We start from the raw sequence: 19,033 nt of genomic DNA, 5'->3' as shown, positions 1-19,033 counted from the left end.
CGGGACCGGACCCGCCCCGCCGCCGGCCGAGGCCATCGATGCCAGGCGGGCACAGCGATCCCCGAGCTGCCGAGCGCGGGGGCAGCGGCGGCGGCCGGCGGGTGAGGGCGGCGGGGGGCGGCGGGGGCCCGAGCGGGCGGAGGCCGGGGGGCGCAGGGCCGGGCAGGGGGCGGCGGCTGGGGCCGTTTCCCGGACGGTTGCTCGTGGCTTCAGCGTGGCTGCTGCCGGCGACGGCGCCCAGGGCCCGGGCCCGAGGCCGAGCGGGCGGTGAGGAGGCGGCCGGGGCGGGCCGGAGCTCGGGGAGAGGCTCCCCGCGCCCTGCCACTGCTCGGGAGGCGGCGGCGGCGGAGGAGGAGGAGGAGGAGGAGGAGGAGGAGGAGGAGGAGGAGGAGGAGGAGGAGGAGGCGGCTGCCGCCGCGGGCAGGGCGGCTGTGCCCAAGCCTCGCCGCGCTTTCGCTTGAGCAGCTCCCGCGCCCGGCCCGGCAGCGCCGGCGGCCCCGCGGTGCGCCCGGGCGGGGGGGCCGGGGCCGGCGGGGGGCCGCGTCCCCGCTTTCGGTCCCCCGGGGCGCGGTCAGCGGCTCGGCGCGGCTGCTCAGAGACCGTCCGTGTGCCGGGGAATGCAAGATGCAGAAATCCCGACGCACAGCGGCGGGTCCTCCGCTTGGTCCGTCATTTGGCCCTTTGCCTGGGAGGAGTCTGGAATCTTCTTTGTTCTGTGAACTACCGACGATGATTTGGCTGTTCTCCAGTCAAGGAATTCCCTGAGATGCTTTTATTTAGCTCTGATGTTCTTCAGCACTTTTAGAGGAGGGTTTTCTGTCCAAAGTCAGTTCCACTCTAAGTAGACAAGTTATTAGGACATGCAGGTAGGCAGAAGCACCTAACACAAAGCCGTGGGAGGTTTCGGCTGGCTCTTGCACAGACAGCACAACGCCTGCATTGTTTTATTCTGTAGCTAAAAGTTGTTGGACTTTTGTTTTGCATCCTTCTCCTAGAACCTCAGTGTCAGTCACCATCTGTATTCTGAGGACAACCTGGGAGATCTGCTTTTTTTCCCCGATTCAATGTTGGAGGGTTTAATTGGCATCCTCTCTAGGCTTGGACTGTGTATTTTTAATCTGCATGAACATGTGCATTAATCCCAGCTTGCACCTCTTGCAGCGTTTGAAGCCCGGTGGGGTATCGCCATGGCAGCTCAGATGACAGATGCTCATCGACGGTTCTTGCAGGTCCTGATGTCTCATGGGATAATGGAAGGATCAGAGGCCAGGAAGCTTCACAAGTGCTGCTGTGAAATACATAAAGGTATGCTGGGAGATGGAAGAACCATTTTTTTTTTCCTGATGCAGTTTACAAATAAGTAGATTTCTGAAAAGCGTACACCATCCAAAAAAAGTTTAAAAACTTTAATGATGTGAGCTCTCTCTTTCCTAAAAGATCAAATAACACAGCAGTGAGGAAATTTAAGTTTTAATCAGGTCAGACTCATACAGAGCACTTTTTATTTTAGCAAAGATGTTTTTTGTAGGTTATATATTTTTTTAAAAAATTGGTTTTGACACTGAAATTTCTAGATTGTTTCCCTTCATACTTGTTTGGAAAGGTTTCCTTTGGAATATCATATGAAGTGTATGGTGTTACCCATCTTGAGTAAATCTGTCGTGTCTGACAATTACACAGTTAGTTTTAATATATGCGATCCCAAGCTGAGTTTTATGGCACATTTGGTCGTATACGATCAGATCTGTTTGAAGTTCACATTCAAACTTGAATAGTGCAGAAATGTGTAATCAGCTCGATAAGGATTTTTTTCAGAGATCTGCTTAGAGATCAGAGATCTCTGTTGCATCTTCTTTGATTTTGAAAATGTGCTGGGCACAAACAGAAGTAAAGCTGTAACATGTTTAGCACTAATTATCAGCAGGTATTAGATGTGTCAGTTGCTGGTTCCCAGAGGATAGTGAAAGAATGAAATTCTTCAATTTTCATCTTTTCCTTATTTATGAAAAAAAATGAAAAGAAATGTGTAAGAACAAGAAGAGCCTTTTAAAAGCAAATACACAAATGCTGTTGAAATTAGTGACTTTCAGCCATTACTGTTGAGAGGCAGATAACACCAGCAAATGTTTACATTTGTTTACATTACACATTCTGAGATGAATATGCACTGGATAGTCTCAAGTTATTTTCTGGTTTTGTAGTATTTATGACTTTAAAAATAAAAGCCTTCGCAGTTATTTGGGAGGTTTAGTCGGCTCAGGCTGTCTGTGAGGCTGAGAGCTGGGCCAGCTCTTGCTGGTGGCAGGTACCGGCCCGGCCGCCGCTGGCTGTGCTGCCCGCAGGAGCAGAGCCTGTGGGCACTGTGCCCGGCCTGTGCTGAGCTCCCTCTCGCCTCGTGTCCACGAGCACCGTCCCGTCCGGGTGACCGTGCTCACTACGTGTTTTCTTTAGAAGTCAAACAGACTTCACAAGTTTTCAAACTCTCCCGAGCCAAGAGAGCTTGCTTCAGCACCTGTCCAAATTTCTGACTAAAAAATGGAAGTGTGGAAAAATAATGTTGCTTTTTACAGGTTTAGTCTTGTATTTGTGAAAACCAAGCCCCTCTGATTTGCAAAAGAATAAATGCTAGAGGTGGCCTAAGCCAGCAGCACAGCTGTAATGAGTTTGTTGTGTGTTAAGAACAGAGAACCTTAAGAAAAAATGCTTTACAGCTAGATCGTGTTGTCAGTGTGCAGGATCAGTGAGCTGTGCTGCAGTAAGAGCTGACGGTTGTTCCTTAGGAAGGTTTGTTTAATAGAAGGATTTAGAAAAAAATGGCTCCGTTGCAACTGCTGCCTACCAAGAACTTCATCTTTTTTCTGCATAGTGACAGTTGATGTGCAATGGAAAAGTTTGTGAAATTACACAGATACTGTGTGGGAGTTTGAACTGTCACCGTTTTATCAAATGCTCTACCTAGGAAAGCTTTTTGTCACGTTGGGAGGCAACAGGGTGTTGAACTTGATTCACTGAATGGAACACTTGGCCCCACATTTGTTTTATGAACAAAAGAACCAGCAATTTGACAAACCCATCCTTGTTGGGGGCAAAGTTAACAATATCACAATTTATGAGATCATGGTAATAGCATTTTTATGAGGAAACTCAGCTTGACTGGACTGTTTCTAGATGAAGTTCTGATTTTGATGTAGTTTTTTCAAATACATCTGAAGACTGTTTAGTACAATCTGAACAATAATTTTCAAATCAGATCAAAGCTAATGTTACTAAAACTAGCTGCTTTGAATTCCTTCCTTTCTCCTGCAGGTTGTAAGCATTATGTAGCAGGGCTGTCTCCTACCTAGGACGCTGGTTTCCTTAAATACAGAAGGATAACAAAGGTGTGTCAGGTGAATTCATACAGTAACCAGCCTGTGCAGCCTCTGAGCAACGATCTGAAAACTGTCCCTCCTGGTGTTCAGCACATTCTCTTGTTCTGGTGTATGTCAAAGCCCTGAGCCTTCTGGCCACGAGACACCTTATTTTTTTGTGTATCAGTCACCTGTGTGCTTCCTGGGAGCAGATGAGTGTCTGTGCTCAACTCTGCTCTGGAGGAGAAGGCCCAGACGTCTGCCGAAGCGCTGCGTGGGCCGCGGGAAGGCGTTCGCTCGAGTCAGGGTGCAGGCTGCAGGCCTGTGGCGGAGGTGATTATAACTGCTAATGCGTTTTCACTGGAATCCCTCGATGAATGCTGTTTGTGTCAGCACTGTGTTATGGGTTCTCCAGTTACAGCAGGACCAGAGGGCACGCTGAGAGCCGCCTGGCAGAGCTCTGGCCTTGGGGCGGGGGCGCCGGGCACTCTGGGCACCCCCTCGGGGTGGCTGTGTGCCCCGCGGGGGCAGGCTGGCTCCTCCCCTGCCTAGTCCGGGGAGCGGCGGTGTCCGAGCTGCCTCTGGGGTCCCTGTACCAGGCACTGGCTGTGGGAGGATGCACAGAATATTATCTGACCCTGACCTCAGCCTGAAATTAGGAAACAGTAACAATAGGAGAGTTTGTAGTTATTTTTCCTGCTGTCCCCCAAGCCAGCTGAAGTTCTTCAGTAACTGAAGCTCCGGGTTTACACTACTCTGAACAGTACAGCTGGAAAGATGGTCCCTCTCACCTGGAAAATACATTTCTCTCTGTAATAGCGTGACTTTTTTTTTTTTTTTTTCACTGGATGGTCATTCACAAGCGTTTTCTTTGCCACATCCTTCAAGGCCAGAAGGTTAACAGAAAACACAGATATATTATATTTTGCTATATTTTTGATGAACTTAAGGATAATTTGGATGGACAAAATCAGGTTGCCTTTCAAACCAATGGCTGTATTTATTGAAGGATGATATTAGGTAATATTTATAAAATTATAAAATGTAACTGTGTATTAAATTACAGTGAAGTTCATTAGAAAAATGGCTGATACAGTCCATATATGAAAGGACGTTTAGGAAAATGGAAGAATGAGAGAAAACTACTTTTTTCCTGCCTGTTTGGATGTAAAGAAGGAGTGTATTGGGGATTGTATCAGACTGGCTTCTGACTATGTTTTGTATTTTATTTAACTGCCTTGGTGGCCGAACTTGGAAGAAAATAACTGTTAGTGTCAACTTTAGTCTACAGCCATACCACTTTCTTAAGCATCATACATTTCGTGCTTGCCTGTGGAAAGACCCACTGAATTAATGATACATGAGAAAGAGGGATTCACAGAACTGACAGGTATTTTTGCTTTACATGTTTCTCAGGCCTTTTAGTACTTAGTATTCTAGGAAAAGCCCCAGCAGCTGCTCCTGTGAGTGACCCAGGGTGCTCATTATGCTTTTATATTGTCTGCAAACTTCAGCTAGGGCTTAGGGGAATTTTTCTTATCTTTTTTGCAGATAACCATCTTTTTTATCAGAGAAGCGTTTGCATTGCAAAACAACAGGGAATGCACTGTACTGTTGTTTTGATATTTTGCTTTATAGTGCATTAAATATGCCAAAACTAGGAAAAGAAAACATGGCTCTTGGCTCCTCGGACTAGTCATTTTTGTGTAGACAATGAAGAATATCGCAGGGACCGGGGAGGTGAGTGTGGGTACGGGCAGCGGGATCCCGTCATCCCTCCGCGGTGGCACCACGAACGCTTTCACTGCGCTGCAGCGGCTGCTCTTACGTGTGGCAGGAGGAGCGAAAGCTGAGGAAACGTTTTGGTGAGGATGAGGTGGGGTTTTCTGGTGGAAAGCTGCGCTCTCCCATCTCGCCTCCCGTCGCTGGTTGCGGAAGCCGCGCTCTTGCTAGGCTGGGTAGTGCTCTTGTATCTTGTCACCACACTGCCCACGCTACAGGGACTGAATTCTGGTTTGACTCTGCACTTGTATCTACTTACCCATAGAATTTAAGGTCAGAACCAAGTAATCTGTTTTTGTGTCCCATGTAATGCAGGATGTATTTTCTGCTAAATATTTTTTGCTGCATATCAGATGCCTTGTAGATGAAGGAGATAAAGTGGAGAGAAGCTTATCAATTACTCATTTGGATGTTTCGGTAAGAAAGACTATGTCCCTTGTGTCAAAATTCAATACTTCTTGTGTTAAGACTGAAAAAAAGACTGGGTGTGCCTGTCTCAAGTTGTACTGGACCAGCATTGTGGCAGTGTAGGTGTCAGTCATCACTCAGTGGCTTGGTGGTCACACTGTAAAACTGAATTTGTGGCTGCAAGTCCTTACTGGAGTTCATGGGTGAGAATCCATCTGCACCATTTAACAGTATTTTCCCTCCCTGAGCTCCTTTGTGGGCTGATGGGTTTTGCTCTAGGTTGTGTTGCAGTACACTACCAGAAGCAGCTGACAGGCACCAGGCAGGTGACACGACGATTTGACACAACTACACTTGCTTTAATGTGATTATTGTTCTTGCTCTGTGTTGGTTTTCTTCACTTAAAGAGTCTGACAGATCAGAATCCTGAACTTTCTGGGCAGGAGCATCCTCTGATGGATGTTTTTGCATTGCACTACCCTACCTAGTGGGGTTTTGGGAGTGACTTTTGTCTGATGCTGTAACACAAGTGGTTGACTCTTATACAGTGTGAAGTTAGTGATAACTAGTAGTATTTTTGAGACATCATAATTTTTCTGTTAACTCTGTTTTTTAAACCCCAGCCTGCTGAAGTCAGCAGGAGTTTTGGCGCTGACTTGGTGTTGTGGGTGGGAGCGCTTGCGGGCTGGCGCTGGTGCTGCTGCAGGCAAAAGCCACAGCACGTGCTTCTACAGAGTGCCTGGAGTCCATCTGCATTACTGCCAGGACAGGACTTGTGCTCGTTGTCAGTTTGTTTGTAGGACATGACACAAGATACTACTCGTAGTTCTACAACAGTATAATTTTAAGCTTTCTGTTATATAACTTGATCACTTACATGCCATTAATTTGTGAAACAGAAACAAGGAATCCCTTGCGTGTAAATGAAAGAAAGCAAGTATATTTTTTGGGTTGCGTACAGTAATTTTCCTGGCCATGTTTTATTTTCTGTTCAGCTTAGTTCATTTCACTGTAATTAATGGATGAAGCGGTGGGTTGCAAAGAGCGTGGCAGGATGTCTGGACTCTCCCTCTGACCTCTGTCAAGCACCTGAGCTGCTCTGAAGCCTTGGCAGTCAGCAGCACAAGAAAACGATACGTCTGCTGAGTGTAACAGGCCTGTTTGAATTCTGCCCCACTAACTTTTAGCTTTTACCTAGGAAAAAAATGTTTGAGCAGATAAACCATAAAAAGATCTGCCTGGTGGGCTTTTTCTTATTTATTTTCAGTCTACTACGCACATGATAAACTGGATCATTTCATCACCACTATTAACAGCCATCTCCAGCCGTTGTTTATGCAGATCCGGAAAGGCATGTCGGAGGGGGACGGCAGAGCACACTACGCCCTGGTGAGGACGTGCCTGGTCCCGCGGGCAGCTGCTGGGGAACAGGGAGGCGACGCTCTGGGTGCGCGGGGAGGGAGCGCGGCACCGAGGGCTGCAGCACCAGCTCGGTGATCTAGCAGAGACGTTGCTTCAGTGCTGAACTGGGATTTCTTTTTCACAGGATACTTTTTTTTTCCCCAAGATGACTTTTTAAACTAGAAACCACGGAGAGCCCTCCAACATTAGTTTTCTTTTCCTCTTACTCAAAAATCAACCTAGCATAAAGGTTGCCAAGGAATGGCCTATGAAAAGCTTTCCTAGGTGCTCTGCAGTGTGCATGTCGGAGAGGGAAGGTTATACAGTAATTTCAAAAGACCATACAGGAGGTATTCGAACATTAGCTGCTGCTTTTAACCTTTCTGGGCCATTTTGCCAATTAAGTTGAGCTATTAATAAGTAGCAGTAGCATGTGCAATAAGAATATGAAATGTCAGTAATTATTTCTTACACTGAAACAAAAATGTGCATGGTACCACAGTTACTGCTGCTGTCCAGCAGAGTCTCCTGGTGCAATGTATTAGTTCTGCTCTACAGAACTTTTCTGTATTCGTTCTGTCGCGCGGAGGTTGGGTGGTTTAAGAGCTTGGGCTGGGCAGAGGCTGCTGTGGAGGGCACGTAGCTGGAAGGACGGACCCAAGGGCCATCTGTAAGGAACAGCCTCTTTCACCCCTTAAAAGAAATGATGTTTCTGTTAATTGTAAGATGATGTATTTGTTACGCCAGAGGATCTTTTACAATTTATGGTGTAGAAATACAAAGGCACTTTAATTTCAGTTTAAGTTTGGGGTTTTTTTTGTAGGTGAATTTGGCAGAAACTGAAATAACTAAACTGGCATCTGACTATGCAGAAAATGAATTAGAATTGTTCAGAAAAACAGTAAGTATCTCAGTTATTAGTTACTGAATCACATTATTTGTGAAGGTACCATCTTAAAATGACTGGAGAAGGAAACGAATGGAGATGTGGTTCAGGAACCAGTTACTGTCTCACCTCAGTTTATCCCAGATCACACTGGGGGGCGGGGATGGGAGTATGTGCAGGTAACGAGTGAATCCCTGTCAACAGTCACCTGAAATCAGCCACGGGGGTGCTCCTTGGAGTCAGTGACCTGACAGACCTGCTTTTTGTCAAACACATTTCTTCAGGATTTTCAGTTGTGATTGTTGGGTTTTTCACTGGCTTCAGTAGTCCACACATTAGATTTTAATGCTAATAACACACAAGTCAGATTTCCTGATTTGAATAGAAACTTTTGTCTATTGTCATTGCTTAGCCAATTAATTCTGTGTCTAATAGTCAGAATTCTGCTTTCTGAACAAGAAAAAACACTGAGAATTTTTTAAAGTTCCAAATAGAACTATTGGGCTGAGATTCCAGGACATTCAGTGTCTAATTTCTCATCAACAACCGATAATGTGAGTTGTGATCAGAGCTGTCTATCTTGTGTTTTAGTGAACTGTTCTCATAGTGTCTTGAACTTTGAGGACTTCTCCAGCCACTAGACTTCTAAGATTTATTTTTTTTACACTCATTCAAATAAAATTTTCAGTATAAACTGGGAAGAGAGGCGTACTGACTATTCTGTGACAGCTGCAGGTCTAATCTACGTGGATAGCACCCAGGATTTCCCTGCCTCGTGAAGCACCTTTACAGCCACGTTGGCAGCGTGGCGCTGGCCCTGTCGTGGCACTCGTTAACTACTGGCATGAAACCAGCACCCTGCTCTGGGATAACGAGCAGCAGGAACGCTCCCAGTTAGAGATTCTCTGAAGACTGGTAATGCCGCTACAACCTTCAAGCGCCAGGTAGTTCAGCTGTACTAACTACTCCAGGGGGACAAACTTTAGTAGTGAGAGATTTTTCCTCAGAAGAACCTTGACAAAGAGCAGATAAAACTTACCCCTGCATATGGCCCAGGGTCCCTGAACGCAGCTTCACGTAGGTAGTGCTGTACAGTTCTGTTTGTGGAAAAGTTTTCTTGACGACGATTAAAACTGTCAACAGCAACTGTTTCAGCTTTTGGCCTGTTTTACAGTTCTGGCTCAAACCATATACTGTGGTGTGTCTCATGTGTGGATGCTAAAAAAGCTGCACATTACTGTAAGGTGTGTCTGACTGCATGGGTTTTGTTAATAGTTGAAAATGTTTCTTTCCGTAGATGGACCTAATCATGTTATCAGAAAATGGCTTTGCCTCTTCTACAGATATTTTAAACTTGGCTGACCAACTTAAGACAAAGAAAATGAAGAAAAAGGAAGCAGAACAAATGCTGAAAGTTTTTGTGGAGAATAAGTGGCTTTCTGAGGTAACTGCTGTATTTTTTCCAGTGTTTGTATTTCCATAGTTCCAGCTATTTTCTTTTTTATGGATGTGATGGTACGGAGCTGTTCTTTAATGATGGCAGAAACGGTTTTGTGGGACTGTGCTTATTGCTGCTCCAGTGTTTTTTTCCAGAGAAAGGTAATGCTTTTACAAGGAAGCGGCCCCTGGGTAGGTCTGTTCGGGACAAGGCGGCTCAGCTTTTCGTACCTGCATGACCTGGACAAGAGCTGGGGGAGCTCCCAGGGCGGTGGGCGCTGGCAGTTACATTTAGAACATGCTGAAAAGCAGCGAGGCCAAACATGTTGAAAATTCCTGTACCAGGAAGTGCCATTGTGCACGTTTTTAAATCTCTTTTACTTCACGAGGGAGGAAGTGAGATCAGTGACCGTGTGGACACTGTGGGTGCTTGCCAAGGCAAGTGAGAGCTCAGTCCCTCTCCTAGATTCATCGCATCACAGATTGGAACCTGCTGCCACACATTTACTGATGTTAGGGTGATTTAGCAGAGACTTTCAAAGATACCTCAAGCAGTAAATGCTTGGATTTGCTGAAAGCCAGCAGAATTTCCACTAATGTGCAAATGGAGGGTCCCCAGACTGCACATCTCTGTTAAGGAGAGCATGCTTGCTCATCTGAACCTTCCACAGACTAGATCTGTTAAAGGTGTCAGATCTTTATTCTGATCCTCTAAACAAACCATGCTACTTCAGCAGTATTTTAGCTTTGCATTATATCGGTGTCAGCATGTTAGCTTCACAATGGCAGAAAGAGGTGGATGTCAAATGCTCGTGAGCAGGTGGTTAGAAAGTCAAAACAGGTAAAAGGAATTAAAACACATTCATTTCACCACTTGTTTTCCTAGAGAAATGGAGAATATACTCTGCATACTCGCTGCATAATGGAGATGGAACAGTACATTCTCACCAACTATCCAGACACGGCGAGGAAGTGCAACATCTGTCACACCCTGGCTGTGCAGGTAACGTTGGTTTTACCACAGCAGCACCTCCTCGAGTGCTTCTGTGGTCACAGTTGAAGTGTCTGATACCTGCCTGAGGACTAGGCAGGCACTGGAAAATTCTGCTCTTGTAATTTGGAAATGGTGCTCATGTATATAAAGAAAATACTGCCCCTCGCCCCCCCCTTTTTTTTTTTCAGTGTAGGTATTTTATCTTGTCTTTAGAAAAAAAAACTTGGAGTGGTATATCCCCCAGTATAAACTGGGAGACAGTGAGCTCACCCCATGAGGAACATTACTGTGCCATCTTGCTTTCCAAAGCCAGCAGGCTAGAGACAGATACCTCACCCTTGAACAGGCCAACAGTCAAGTGTTCACTGTCTTGTCTTTGGACCTTAAAGCCAGCAGTCCTCACATGACACACTCATCTTTGGCCCTGGGAGTCTGGTTCAGGAATTACTCGTGCCTGGATCTCCAGAATGACCACGTATGCTTGTGGAGAGCACCTACAGCACTGTACTGCGACAGCTCCACGTTACCAGTTTAGCCTTGCCTAAGTCGTTACAGCCTGAACTCCTGTTCTGCAGCCACAGCATCCTCTTGCTCCTTGACCCTGCACCTTCTTGTATTCCCATCTAACGTGCTTCCATGTCACTTTTTCCATCCTAGTTGGTCTCCTTCATTGCACCCAAATAGCTCATTGTTTTTCAAGCTAAATTCTGTCCATATAGGGAAAGGGCATTTCCTAGTCTCCAGGAAAATATCTCCTTCCATCACTTACCAGCCTTGACTCTCAAGTATCTGCCAACTACCCTGTGAAGTGTTCTCTGGAGCAGACACTGCGTGTCTGCTGCCTTTTGCAACAACTTTGTATTAAACTGAAGGACAGGTTAGAAAGATCTCTTTTTAATCAACACTTCTGATTTCAGAGCCAAGTATGTGAATCCTGTGGAACTGGAATGCATTTACCTTGTGTCAGAAAGTACTTTAAAGCTCAGACTGAGCCACGCTGTCCACAGTGTAACACCACCTGGACCTGTGACATTCCAGGTACTGAGCAAGCTATTCTAACAAAAGTCGAGTGTGGTAATATTAGAGAATGGACTGACACTCAGTGGCACTGCCTGTATTATTTGTAACTGTAGCTGAGTGTCAGTTATTGCTGACCCCAGTTGCGTTTCAGGCAGTACCAGACGTGGGCGAGCGCTGCCGTGCTGGGAGGAAGCCCCACAGTCACCGGCGGGTCCTGTGCGGGCGGAGGCTGGGGGGGACAGACACAACATGACACAAACTCCCGGAAACACCGAGTTTCTAAGAGCACAATCTGCTTGGAATTCCTCTATTTAGCCAGGGAAATTGGACATTCTGAACAGGAAACATTTTAAAAATATAGACGTTATACAATATAACCCTTTTTTTGTGTTGTTTGTTAACCTTCCTTTTGTTTTCTTTCCAGGTGCATGTCTGAGAGACTCCCAGTCACCATCCGGAACGTGGAGAGCAGAGAAGAGCTTCACTCTCAGCACTCGCTGAGGACAGGGAAACCTGCTTCCACCGACATCCGTGTTCCCCACTCTTGCAGAATAGCCAGACTGTACTCATTCAGTAACGGTGTATTATTCAGTGTAGTTCTTTTTTCCTGAGTTTTATGAATCTTATAATAAAACTATCATTGACCGACCTGCTCTCCTTCAGAGTTACATCTGCACAGCTTTCTGGGAGGCTGTTCTGTTTTTGTAGTTCTCCATATTCTTGGGTTGGGACGTGGTGCATGTCTGGCAGTGAAGGATGCAAATGTTTGACTGGGCAAAATAAGAATTCTCTCAGCTTGACTGGGAAGGGGCAATGCCAGCTTATGTCTGGAAAGTGCTGACAAAATTAGCCTTAAGATTCTTTTAGTTTTTAGTACTAGCACTTCACTCCAGTTTTACGTAAGGATGCTTTTCCCCTTAGAGGGACCTGGAGAGGACTAGCTCTTGCCAGGGCAAAAGACAAGGCAGCGTATCTTTTCCTTGGTAGAAACGTGTGGCACTGCAGGAGGCAGAGTCAGCAGTTCAGGTGATGGTTTATCAAAGGATGATTAAGCTTCAGTTTATTTAACTGCAATTAAACTATGGATTAACTACAATTAATTATGTTCCTAGGCCTTAACACCAGTAACTTTTCCCTGGTGTTAACTGGTATCTTCCTTCACGTTAGCTTTATTTTTTTTAAACTTACTGAAGCTTAGGGCAGCACCATCCCTCCCTGTTATGTAAGTCCAGTTTTTACTGTTACCAAGCCCAAGCAGATGACCCTGACCTGCTGTTCAGTGTGTTGGGGAGCGGAGTCCTGGCAGTGCCCACGTGCAGAGCTGCTCAGAGGCACATACGGGGCGGTGGCCCAACAGAGGCTCTGCACGAGGCACTCCTATCACACACCCACAGAAGTAAAGTGGCTGCAGCATCTTTCCACTTACCCACCCAGCTTCCTCCACCATGCTGAAGTGAGAGTTCATTGGACTTTTTTTGGTTTTAATCCACTTCTGACCTCTGGACAGGGAAGAACATTCTCATGCTTAAAAAGAACTCTCTCATGAGAAGATGCCAGATGCTCCTTTTTCTGCCTGTTAATTCCTACTACAGTGCTAAGTTCAAGCATTCTTCAGACCTATGACCACCAGAAGCTGACAGAGAAGCTGATATCGAGCGATTGTACATAGTGCCAGTATTTAACTGGAATATACAGAACCTGCCCAGGCATCAGAATACAGGACTGAAATGCTGCCTTTTGGAAATTGGGAAACTTGTCTAAGTCAGGGTTTTCCACATCAACCTGTAAGAAACCAAAAGAATCATCAGTAGAATGTCTTTGATCAAACATGATTTGATAAAGTTACATTACTGATATTAAAATTTCAGGCAACTATTTACCTGACTAGTGTTGTGAAGAATTTGGCTTTCATGTGGGTACAGGTTTTCTGAATCTTGTGGTGAATAGAGACGGATATACTTTCTTCCAAACACCTGTATATGAGACAGTAGATGTCTTCCATCTGCCATTAACCCACACGTTACTGGAAACTGTGGGCCATAGCTGGCATTTCACAGAAAAAGCACCTTACTGCAAGTAACGTTGTTATCTTTGTTAGTAATAAACAGACACTGCTATAATAAAAAGCTAAATCAAACTACTGGAATTCAAGTACCTGCTCCCTTGGAGCAGATAAGAATTTGAAATACAGAAAATGCCTTTAGCCAAATGACACTGAATTCAAGGTTTAAGGTACCCAATTAATCAATGTTATTTGGGCTCTACGTTGCTAGAAAGTGATTAGAACTGGGGATAAGGAGGGTGGGCCCTCAGTGCAGCTCAGCGAGCCAGCAGCAGAGGTACCCACACAGAGCGACTGCTGAGCTGCCCCGTGCTCCTCTGGCTCTTCTTTCTGCGCCATCGTCACAGCAGTTCTCTCACTGCAGCACTTCATGGGACGACAGGAATTGGGGCTGCACCGAGCTACACCGAGGTGTGGGGAGGAACAAGGGCCGAGGGGACATTCGCGCTGCTTCTGCCGGGACCCGGGATGTGGCCAAGGGCCAGGCATGATCCTCTTTGTTTGGCACCGTCACGTTAACGGTAAGTCAGTACTCTAACCGCAGCACCCTGGGGGGCATCACGCTACTCAACCAGTCCTAACCCAGCTGCTTTTCCTCTCTGCCTCAACATCCCCCTTCCCTGAGATCCACCCCCAAGCCGTGATGCCCGATGCTCAGAGCCTGCTGCCCTGAGGGCAGCACATGGATGCTCTCCAAAGGCTGGATGAGTCTCCGTGTACCCCTGCCCTGTAAACTGAGTAATGGGCCGCCTCAGTGAGGAGCTCTCGTGGCCCGTAAGATTACACCGAGTATTACGTTGCAGTAGTGACAAATGCAAAAGAACAGCACAACAGCATCTGCATATTCTCTATCCGTCAGTCGTTCAACAAGTTGTCCACTACCCTTGTCTCTAGCACTTACTCAGTGTAAGCAATTTTTCTAGCTATAGCGTTAATGGCACGTGTAGATAATTAAAGTACAAACCTGGGCTAAAAAATTTTGCTGGGGATCCTGATGAAGAGGTGAGATAGTGCCTTCTGGACCAAACCAAGCGTTAATGGTGATGTGATCTTCCTCCCCTTCCCCCAGGCAGCAGTAGTCAGGGATACTGATATCCTCTTTCAATTCTGGGATCTACTCCCATAAAGAAATAAACATTAAAAAGGGTATGTGCTGACTTGCCACAGTATGTAATTCATAGAACAGAGGAACGAGGCTTGACACAAAGGAAACAAATGACCTGCTTGTCCAGCACAGGCAGGAGAGAGGTAGCTGCACTCTAGGAATCTGCAGGAAACGTCCTCACACTTTCTGTCTTGGCAAACAGGTTCTTTTGGAAGGAGAGGTGGGAGAAAGAAAGGGGTTTCTCATCCTTCAGGGACCCTTTGCTTTAGCAGAAACCAGAGGAACCCACAAGAATAAGTAGGTTTGCTGTTCATGGAAAAGGAGCAGCTGATCTTTTACACACTCAACTTGCTTCTCTGAGATTCCTTTTTGCATCTCCCACCAACCTAATCTCTGGTTAACTGAAAACACGTTTCGGATTACCATGAACAATATCACTACTGAAGACTGTTTCCTGTGCAAATCTCTTCCCTAACTCACATGTTCTTGGGGGAAATACTGCTGTCCAAGAGACATCCCTGACAGTACATGATACATCGTACTGAAACAGCACTAAGACTGAATGTCTTCACACCTTAAAGGGTTTTGTTTCCACACCTTTCAGCCAAATGGAACAAACTCATCCCTCTGCTCCTTCAAATTGTGGGAACAGAAACTTAAGAAATACTGTGAATGCTCTGTATGCCCTTCCCTCTATTAGAGTTGACATCCTCGGAGATGACCTGTGCGACAGAGGGAACACTTGCCTGCAGAAAGATAAAAACACTCCTTCAGTTTTACCTGATCAAAAAGCTGGTGCTGGGCAAGGTATCCTACACCGTTCTGAAATTACAGCAGAGAAAGAAAAAAATGTATAGTGACACACAGGGTAAGACTTCTCAGTCAGTTCATTTACTTACAGGTAACATCCATTCCCAATGTTCTACTTCAGAGTACTAGAACTGTTTCAACAGCTGACTAGTGTAACAGTCTTCTGAAACAGTAACTTACAGCTACACTGAAACTGTAAGAGCATGGATATACTCCCAGAATCAACAAATTGTCCAGCTGGAGCTCCCGGGAGAAGCCCAGCCACAATCCTGCGGTGTCTCAACAGTTGTGTTGTCAATCCCCATGACAGCTCATCTCACCCCGACTCCTCGAGTGCCCCCCTCTGCCCCACAGACCCACCTCAGCAGCACGTGGTCCTTCCTGCCAGGCAGCTAGTAAAGAGAAACGAGGGCTTCAGATCCTCAGCTCTGAAAGCACACGGACCTTCAATTGCTAATCAGCTCTTTGGTTTTTTGCCTGGTGGCACATGAATTTGGATCTTGATCCAAGATCTCACTAAACAGTTTAATAACCAAGAGAAACAAAACTGCTGGCTGAGGATCCCGTGTCCTTAGACTCCGCCATTCAGGCTTTTGCTGCAGAAGGTATCCATCCATTCACCAAATTCCAGCTGCTGGACATTTGATTATACACAAAAATCAAACCTAGCTATTGCTGCAAAGACTATTTGTAGTCTCAGACCTTGAAAATGTCAGCCCTTTTAATTCAGAGTTGTGCTTACAGCATACCCCCTTCCTTGACATCACCTCTAAGCATGTTTGTTCCAAGCAGAAATTCTGTACCAGTAACACACCGCTTATTTGGAGATGAAAAAAATGAGAGTAACAGACCTCATTCACAATATACTGGTCGATGAAGTCACCAACAGTCATGAGCTTCTGGGACCATTCCTCATCTGTGTATCGGGTACCCAATTCCACGGGGACTGTGCGGCACCCTGCGACTTGATAAAAATAGTCCACACTGAAATAAAGAAAGTTCCATTACCCGTTTATACTGGTCTTCTTACTAGGTCTGAATATAAGGCAATCAGTCAAAGTTGATCTGTTAAGAGTAATAAAACTCTACTGCCACGAGTTTCCTCTCTCTAAAACCACCCAACCAGAGACAAAAGGCAGCAAGCAGATAAAGGATGCGAGCAGCAAGGAAACAAGTAGTCGAGTCTGTGTGTGTATTATGCCACAACTGCCTGTTTTGGTTGGGTTTAAAACCTTGTTTACCTCAGTTGACTATTGTTTCCTTAAGACTTAAGGAGATTTATGGTGTTATTCTCTCTTATCTAGGGACGGCTAATCTTTTTGCTGCCTGCTGCCATGTTTGCTAAATAAAATGTTGTATCTTTTTATCATTAACAGCAGGTCAATGCCCTGTCATGACAAACTCTGTACAGAGGTGCCAGTAATATCCATCCCGGCTTAAGTCAGAGGAATGACTCTGACAGGTGATACACACCCCTCCATTGACAATATTAACTACATGAAGAAGTTCCTCTTTTTGTGTCTGAAGTTAAGCAGTGGAGTACCTTCTGATACTCCAGAATAAGCCCCTCTGAAATAACAAGTGTGTTCAGTCAATGTCGATTTTACCATTGGCTGTGGAATGAAAGCAACTGCTTAAAGTAAGCGCGAGTGGGTTTTTTCCCTTTTCTAAGGAATCATGAGCCTCACAAATATTCAACTCTCAGTACGGGAAACGTTGGCTTCCTTGCTTCCATTACACAAGCAGCACAATGTTACTACTCACTCCTGAATGGGGGTGTCTGAAGCCCAACACCCACAACACTGAACAAACATCAGTGCTTACGCTTGTGAATGGAAAAACCAGTTGTGCTCACTCCCACGTCTCTGAAGTTCATCTGCCATTGAAGTAATTATCACCAAGTTCCGAGACTTAAAAATCCCTGATCTGTGTCCAACACAGACCCACCCGAGCTGTGAGCAGCTCCCTGAACAGGCAGCAGTACGCGCAGCTGGAAACCAGAGACACGCACGATACACCGGCAGAGCCCCAGAGCCCCCCGAGCCCCGACAGAGCCCCCCGGCGTGGCGCAGCCTCTGCCGCGCGATGCTCCGTGGTTTGATGCCCTTCCCTCACCCATGGCGCAGCTTCCACGGAGCAAAGGCAACATCGCAGCAGGAAGGTGCCGCCGACAAGAGTCGCTACTGGTGGCACCTTCTTCTGGGAAGGTCTCTGCTGCTCCACCGACACCTGACACAGAGCCCGTTCTCGGACTGGAAGAAACTCTTATTTCTCACCTCCACTTCTTCATGCACGGCCAGTGGTCCATAATCCCCTCCAAGACCACAGGCTTCTGGGGGACCAGGTACTTGTCTCGGAAATGCTCCAGCGACGGGCAGCGTAGGTGAGGCAGCGCATCCTCGGGGCGCAGAGCAGGGACGGGGCGGGGGGCGGTCCGGACCCTCTGCAACACACACGTCCCCCTCCAGCACCTGGGGGCCAAGGCCCCCGCCCGCGGGAGGGGGATACCGGCCCCGGGGCTGCGGAGCGGGGAGACAACGGGGCGGGGGGGGCGCCCGAGGGGGCCCGGCCAGGGAGCGGGGGTGGGGGGGGTCGCGGGAGCGGGCCGCGCAGGGCCCAGGTCCCCTCAGGGCGGCCGGGCCGTACCTGGGCGCTCCCCGCGGCTGCGGCGCGGCCCGTCCCGGGGGGCAGCTGCGCCTGCAGGACGCGGACGAGGCGGGCGAGGACGTTGTCCAGGACGGAGGCGCCCATGAGCAGCCCCATGTCGCAGAGGCGGACGGCGGGCGCCAGCGGGCGGCCAGCGGCCACCTCGGCCAGCGCCCCGAAGAGGCAGCCGTAGGCGTAGACCTGCCGCCAGGCCTTGCTGACCTCCCGCCACGGCCCCGCGTTCAGCTTCTCCCAGGAGTAGTCGCGCAGGACGTCCCCCAGCCGCCGCAGCTCCGCCGCCGCCGCCCCGCCGGGCCGCCCCGCCGGGCCGTAGAGCAGCCCGCGGGCGCGCCGCAGCAGCGGCAGGACGCAGTCCTCCACCTCGCCGCTCAGCGCCAAGGTCAGACCCTCCGCGGCGCGGGGGAGCAGCGCCCGCGCCTCCGCCCAGAGCGCGCCGGGCGCCGCGGGGACGGCCGCCGCCATGGCAGCGCACCCCGGCTGGCTGCCGGGCCGGGCCCGGGGGGAGGCCGGGGCGGGCAGGCCGCAGCAGGCCGCGTCAGGCCGCGGGGGTTGGGCCCTGGTAGGCCGCAGCGGGGAGGCCGCGGTAGGCCGCGGCGAGGCGGGCGGGGGCCCGGGGCCGGTTTGCGGAGCGGCGCCGCGCTGTGCCGGCCCGCCCGAGCCGCAGCGGGGCAGGCGGCCTGGCGCGGCCCGTGGCGCCGCCGCTCCCGGCCGGCCCCTCCCCGCGGAAGTAGCGTTGGCGTCGCGTCGCTGGAGCGGGGCCGCCCCGGAGGCCGCGCCTGAGGCAGCCGGTCGCGCGCCCCGCCCCGCCCGGCGCGGTGCGGCCCCGCCGGCGGCTGCGGCTGGGTCTCCCCGGTGCAGGGGCCGGGGGCCGGCTGGTGTCGTTACCCCGCTCTCGTACTCGCACCGGCGGCCGGGGCGGTGGCAGCCCCGGGCTGCGCTGGGCGCTGCTCTCGTCGGCGATTCTCAGAGCCCGTTTTCCGAGCTGCGCGGCTCCCGGCCGCCGCGGGCCGCCGCTGGGGGCAGGCGCAGGGCCGCGCACGCCGGCGTCTTTCTTGTGTTTGTGCCCTTGGGCTGCTACAGGTCTTCGTGCAGCCACATAACGAACCGGAAT

At 48.7% G+C, this 19,033-nt stretch overlaps 2 protein-coding genes across 2 annotated transcripts; one reads left to right on the top strand and one right to left on the bottom strand.

Annotated features, from left to right (window-relative positions):
- Positions 1 to 11: 11 nt before the first annotated feature.
- On the top strand, positions 12 to 11,926 carry NSMCE1 (NSE1 component of SMC5/6 complex). The gene is made up of 8 exons (XM_074919387.1): positions 12 to 101; positions 1,162 to 1,305; positions 6,808 to 6,929; positions 7,765 to 7,842; positions 9,125 to 9,271; positions 10,151 to 10,267; positions 11,176 to 11,296; positions 11,703 to 11,926. Exons 2-8 carry the CDS (start codon positions 1,188 to 1,190, stop codon positions 11,777 to 11,779), a joined length of 780 nt encoding a protein of 259 aa, XP_074775488.1. The 5' UTR covers positions 12 to 101; positions 1,162 to 1,187; the 3' UTR covers positions 11,780 to 11,926.
- Positions 11,570 to 18,535, bottom strand: KDM8 (lysine demethylase 8). Its single transcript, XM_074919386.1, has 7 exons — positions 17,902 to 18,535; positions 17,532 to 17,698; positions 16,107 to 16,239; positions 15,226 to 15,267; positions 14,305 to 14,454; positions 13,159 to 13,251; positions 11,570 to 13,060 (listed from the first exon to the last, which is right to left on the bottom strand). Exons 1-7 carry the CDS (start codon positions 18,382 to 18,384, stop codon positions 12,896 to 12,898), a joined length of 1,233 nt encoding a protein of 410 aa, XP_074775487.1. The 5' UTR covers positions 18,385 to 18,535; the 3' UTR covers positions 11,570 to 12,895.
- Positions 18,536 to 19,033: the final 498 nt, after the last annotated feature.

This window comes from Athene noctua, chromosome 15 (assembly GCF_965140245.1).
Source record: "Athene noctua chromosome 15, bAthNoc1.hap1.1, whole genome shotgun sequence".
NCBI classification, from domain to species: Eukaryota; Metazoa; Chordata; class Aves; order Strigiformes; family Strigidae; genus Athene; species Athene noctua.
Note: the sequence above shows the minus strand (reverse complement) of the source record. Positions and strands in the feature narration are given on the sequence as shown.